Source organism: Nelumbo lutea, chromosome 6, assembly GCF_056320005.1.
Source record: "Nelumbo lutea isolate HS-2025 chromosome 6, American lotus-T2T, whole genome shotgun sequence".
NCBI classification, from domain to species: Eukaryota; Viridiplantae; Streptophyta; class Magnoliopsida; order Proteales; family Nelumbonaceae; genus Nelumbo; species Nelumbo lutea.
In genome coordinates, this window is record NC_142689.1 from 23,840,171 (window position 1) to 23,846,170 (window position 6,000).

The 6,000-nt window shown below is 37.1% G+C and overlaps 1 protein-coding gene across 1 annotated transcript; it reads right to left on the reverse strand.

The window, feature by feature from the left end:
• Nucleotides 1–249: 249 nt before the first annotated feature.
• On the reverse strand, nt 250–4,911 carry LOC148847964 (RING-H2 finger protein ATL2-like). Its single transcript, XM_088947951.1, has 3 exons — nt 4,092–4,911; nt 1,522–1,619; nt 250–1,091 (listed from the first exon to the last, which is right to left on the reverse strand). Exons 1-3 carry the CDS (start codon nt 4,248–4,250, stop codon nt 737–739), a joined length of 612 nt encoding a protein of 203 aa, XP_088804077.1. The 5' UTR covers nt 4,251–4,911; the 3' UTR covers nt 250–736.
• Between the last annotated feature and the right edge of the window lie 1,089 nt (nt 4,912–6,000).

Here is a 6,000-nt window from a genome sequence, read left to right on the forward strand (position 1 = left end):
AAGAACCGAACCGATCAAAAACTGAAACCAGTCAACCAGTTAACCGGTGGAACCAGTTCGGAGAAATGCAAAAACCGATAAGACCAATTCGGTTTCCGAAAATTGCTCATGGTTCGGCTAACCAAACCGTGAGCATCCCTAGGTTCTAGAGCTTGAAGTGTAACACATATTGTAGGGCGCCTGCTTGAACAAAATTAGGCACCACTTCAAAAAAGAAAAATCAAAGAAAAGTTCCAACATATAAATATATGCAAATCTAAAGTCTGAAACAAATCAAATATTTCAGAAAACTTGTTAGTTCAGTTGGTTAGAATTCCATGTTATTAACACAAATTGTTTAAACTCTAAGCATCATAAGTACAACATCAAATACAAGATTAACTCATTAAATACAACTACAAGCCTGCTGAGGCACACCTTGGTTCACATGAGGCCACAAACTGAATCTCGCCTGTGTGCCTAAAGCATATCTTCTAAAACATTGCATGCAACTATTTAGTATTCAGAAAATCTCAAATAGTTCATTGTAAGAAATTGTAAAGAATGGAGTGCCCATGAAGTTTTAAGATATCTCAACTGCACATTCACTTCATGGAACTTTCTACACCTCAAGACCATGATCAGGATTCAGAACACTTCCATCAGTATGTAAAATTTTCTTTATATGCATACGTTGCTTCCAAGAAGCAAAGTAATAACCCATTCCCAAACCAATCCACTTATCTCCTCACTTTCGCTATCGCCTTGTTTCTAGTTCTCCAATAGGAGCAAGTTCTAGGTTTCTGGACATTGATTCATGATTACCTTGGTTACTTCCAGTTCCCAATGGATGCCCATGGTCAGGTAGCAGCCAGCCGTTAGAATTGTCACTCACAACCTCAGGACCATCAATTGATTCATGGAGTACATTGAAAGTTGGTGATCCCTCATATTTTGACTCAAATGATTCTTTTAAAGGAAATCGGCAAACTGGGCATGTTGATTGTTTCTGTAGCCAGATATCTATGCAGGTTAAATGAAAATTGTGGCCACAGTTGGGCATAATTCGCAATATCTCCTTCTCTTCATACTCAGCCAAACATATCGAACACCTGCAGTAGCATAAGCATAATGAATTCTTAACATCTAGATTAAAATTACAAATATAAAGGATAAAAATCAGGAACCAGGAATGTATATATTCTATATAACATCTATTGATGAGCCATATTTAACATGGTTTTGGCCATTTAAAGCCTTTCTTCATATTCACTGAATACCACCTTGTATGATAATACTAAGTTTACCAAAAGTAAATAAAACTTTCATTCCAATTGCAGAAAACATTAAGTAGAAGACAGTACAAGATAATTAAATTTAAATGCATGTATTCCCTACAACCTTTGCCTTTCAGGCCTCCCTATTGCAAACTCATTTACTCTGCGCTTGAGAAAGAATAAAACTCTGCCTACAGAAGACCATGTGAAACTTGAGAGAGAGAGAGAGAGAGAGAGAGTTCCTGGATATACAATATAAACTTACTGTGCATCTTCAACAGAACGGAAAGCCTTCCTGTCAAACTTCATTGTGGGGATGGCAGCAACCACAACAGGTTCAAGCCCACTGATCCTATGTTCTGGCTGTCAACAAATTCCAAAGGATTAAAACTATAAGACCCAAAAGAAATTCTAAATGTAATAAGAGAAAGATGGAAACTTGTATGATCTCAGTCAAGCCAACCCACTGTATTTATGGGTTCTGAAACAAACAATGGTAAGGAATACATTTTCATACATAAAGAAGCCATCCCTGGAACATGGAGGTACTCTAATCACATTTTTGTTGGTAATGGCTACTCGGCACTATAAAAATAGAATATCCTTAGCAAAATAAAAGGGCCCCAAACTTACACTCCCAAAGCCCAAAAGGAGAAAAAGAGAAAGAAACAAAAGCTTCCCTCTCAACCATCTGCAGAACACTTGATATAAACACCCCCTGCCTCCAACAAAAAACCAAAACCTAAGGCAGATTCCATCAAAGAAAAATAAATCCCTACAACCACCTTTTACAAAACTTTGACTGCAATTACCCATCTCCACCAATAAAAGATAATATTTACAACCATAGATTCTGCTCAACCTCTGGATAACACCTCCACATTAAGCCTTCCCAACAATTAGACCAACCAGAAAAAATAAGATTCAGAAGTAGCAAATTAATTGAGATGAAAATTTTCCCCTTGCAGTTTCTCCCTTGATCTCAAGAAACATTTTTAGCTTCTTTTCCCTGTCCCCCTTTCTCTTTCCACTTATCTATCAATTCTTCCAAGAACCAAGATATCCTGAAGCATCAATTGAGCATGGTTTCACCATCATCCTCTTTCCCACTTTGAGTAATTTCAGAGGGATGTTCCTTACCAATTACCTGAACAGGGTTGCTAACAACTTGGCCAAAATCCTGATGCTCCCCTTCCTGGCATTCCCTTTCTTCCTGGCATCCCTTATCCTCAAGCATTATGGAATGATCTTTAGATCTAGCATCATCACCATGGAAGAGGAAAAAAAACTCAATTTGTTGCTAAGAGCCACTGCTTTAACCAGAATTTCCATATTCTTAATCCTGGATTCTATTGGCTTTGACTGTTAATGAAGCTCTATAGTGGAGTATGTGTTGTAAAGATGGCAGCATTGGACACTTCATTTTGCATGGAGATAACAAATTTCTACGTCAACCTCTAGAACTGCATCAAATGTTGATCTTGGGTCTTGAACCCCAAATAACTGAAACCAGCATGGGTGATGGACTTTTTTTTTTATTTGTAGGGAGACTTGATTCTTTCATTTGGCTGTGATTGATGTACATGTTACCTTATACTTCCTCTTTTTCCATGGTGATTTCTTATTACTTGAATACTCCTTTTTATGTTAATGAAACTTTCCTTTATTACATAAGAATGCATTGAATGTTTATTGAATAAGAACCACTTACACAAGCAATCACTGATCACATATCTTTGTAAGCAACAAAAACCTCATTATCAGATCACAACTTTTACGTTTGAACTGCAGTCTTACCTTTCAACCTTATTTATGCTTGACATCATGTATCAAACAAGCAGTTCAATGATGCATGGATACTTCAAATTCATACCATGGTGGATGGGCAGCAATGTTGTTGAAATCTTGCAATCAATGAAAAGATTCACAATTCAATTAGTGAATCCCCAGAGTTCTGATTCAAATCTTACTTCAAAATCCTTGTATTGGGGAAAAACCACAAACTATAGTTCAAATTTCATTATTCAATTCATAAATGTTTCAATTTTGTCAATTCATACGAATCAAATTAAATTGACTGGAACCCATTTCCATACCTTATAGTTTTCTTTCCTTTTTACATTACTCTTACTAAACTAAAGATTTATTTGGAGAGAGATTACCCTTACATCACCAAACCTATTCAGAGACTTTTTTTCAGCATCAGCATGAGGGTTAATCGACTTTGAAGAGAGATTATAACAGCTATAGATCATAAATCATAACCTAGAAGTGGTAAGTTTGGCGGTATCAATTGCTTAGATGTAGGATATTGATGTAAAATCAAGATCTTTTTTCTATTTTAAGCTTTGATAAATTTCTAAGAAAATGGAAATAGTCATAAGATTAGATTCATGCAAATAATAAAATGAAAAAGTTACAGTAGCAAGAAAAGTTTAAAAATGTAGAACAAAGAAGCACCAAAAAAAAACTAAATATTAACAAAGAAAGAAACTACTTTATCTTAAACAAAGGGAAATGTTATAATGCTGTTGTATCTTTTTCTTATATTTCGAACCGTTTTTCATAACAAAGACATGACCTGTGATACTATCACACCAACAGAACTCTAGCGAAGAGCAAATGCCACCATGTAGCAACGATATGATTTGCAGAGTAACCCATCAAATTAATCGATCTACAAATAAGAACAGAGTCCGCTCAAACACAACTGAGTAGGCCATATCCAATGAAAACCGTAACCTTAAATCTTGAGATCAAAAGGAGGATACGCAGATCAGAGACCACCACCATAAATCATGAGAAAGAAGATAGCAATACCAGAATCCAGCATACCTGCTCAATATCAGTCCTGGAGTCCATTTCGAATACTGGGCGAGATTCAACTGCGCGGATCCTTCCACATATTAGTCTTGTGCATACAAACACAATAAAAGTCGCGCTCATCCCAAACCCGATTACAGTTGTAATAAGGTTCATACTAGCAGTCGACATCGCTATTCGCTAAGCTTAGCTCACTTCAGAAGTCCAAACCCAGGAGAACAAAGACCGTCCGCCACTTGAAGACGAAGAACAAGACGAAGAATAAATCAATAGGAAGACACCAACAACAGCAATAACTGCAACTAACCCAGATCAGAATTCTTCAAGGGGTCAAAAGGCTTCAATTCAAGAATACGGGAACTAATCATACACCAACAACCCATTTGGAATCCAAATCGCTTTGCAGGGACTCAAAGTTGATTCTGGAGGGGGCCAGGAACAGAAGGAGTGGATGAGAAGAGAAATGCGAGAGAGAGGGGGGGAAACTCTCTGGTCTCGTTTTCCTGTTCTTCTTGCAGCCTCGCATAGGTGCGGTCACAATCAGAGGGACCCACCAACTTGGGATTAGAATCAGACGGCCATGAAAGGTTGCAACCTTGGCGGCAAAGGACAACTCGAAAGAAGAAAATGAACAAAAGAATTAAGATAAAATAAACAGAGAAAGAATTTACAAGATTCCTCTCACCGATCAACCCATTGCCCAGCCCAGCTGCTCTTCATGCCTCCTCCTTTTTCAGCTTTTATTTTCTTTTGGATAAGATTTAAATTTAGGAGGTGCTGCTGCATCTGTTTTTTCCGAATTTACTTCACCGTCTCTGTCTCTATTTCTCTTAAACAAACGAAAGAAACGAAGAGGTAAAATGGGAGCCTCCCCGGCCCCCACCGATGAGTCACCGATGGTCCGACGTGGCAAAGGAGATGGCCTTGTCACGCATATAAGTAATAGGGCTGAATGAGCGGAATATTTTTCTATTCAAGTTCAACTCGCCAAAATAACATAATGCTCAAACTTGATTCGAGAGGTAGACACGTGTTTGTATTGAATTCAATTCAAACGCCATATGCTCCAGCTAGGCTGAGCTTGATGGTGGTCATATAAAAATTTATTTCATTAGGTTCAAATTCAATTTGATTATTAACATTCTGAGTCAAATCAAGCTTTTCACAAGCCAAACTGAAATATTTTGTAAAAATCTAGGTTCCTATCCACTTCTACATGTCACAAATTAAAAGCATTGACTTGAAATTAAGGGTGTAATCAAACCGAGACAAGCCAAACTTCAACATGTTCAGCTCGATTAAAGTATTTTCCAGTTTGAGCTCGATCTATGAGTTCAAGTTTTGCTTGAAAGTTCGAGTCAGGCTTGGGAGGCGAAACTGTTCAACATCCCATGAAAGCTCAAATTTGATTGCACCCTACCTGAAACCGTGGCACATCAAAAACGTTGACCTGAAGCTGAAAGACTTTTTTTTTTTTTTTTTTTTTTGATGAAATAAGCTGAAAGGTGAAAGCGCAAATAATACTAAAATATCTCCCTCCAATCCAACTCCATTCCTTCTAAACAGAAACTTATCAACTTTTGGATGACTACAAATTGGACACAAATTTAATAAGAGGAATATTCAAAGAACAAGTTTAAAAAGAAACTAAAGGATTGGGATCTAGCCACGTCAGAAAAGGGTGGCAATTGCACTCACAGAGGGGCAATCCAGTCATGCATGACCCGATAAAGAATATGACATATCTTGATTCTCACTTTTCTACATTCTATCATTCTATGCTATTTCTTTTCATATTCTTCTACTCAGAATATGAAATATCTTGATTCTCACTTTTTTCTACTTTTAGTTTTAGAGAGCATTAAAAAAAAGGAAGGAAGAGTGGGTCAGTAATTACAATTGTATCTTTCTGGGTTCTAAC

Bases quoted from the DNA above. Each gene is read 5' to 3' on its own strand.
- LOC148847964 (XM_088947951.1), bottom strand. From the start codon at position 4,250: ATGTCGACTGCTAGTATGAACCTTATTACAACTGTAATCGGGTTTGGG. The intron at 1,620-4,091 runs GTATGCTGGATT...ATTTGTTGACAG, and splicing joins CCAGGACTGATATTGAGCAG to CCAGAACATAGGATCAGTGG. The intron at 1,092-1,521 runs GTAAGTTTATAT...ATGCTACTGCAG, and splicing joins CGTTCTGTTGAAGATGCACA to GTGTTCGATATGTTTGGCTG.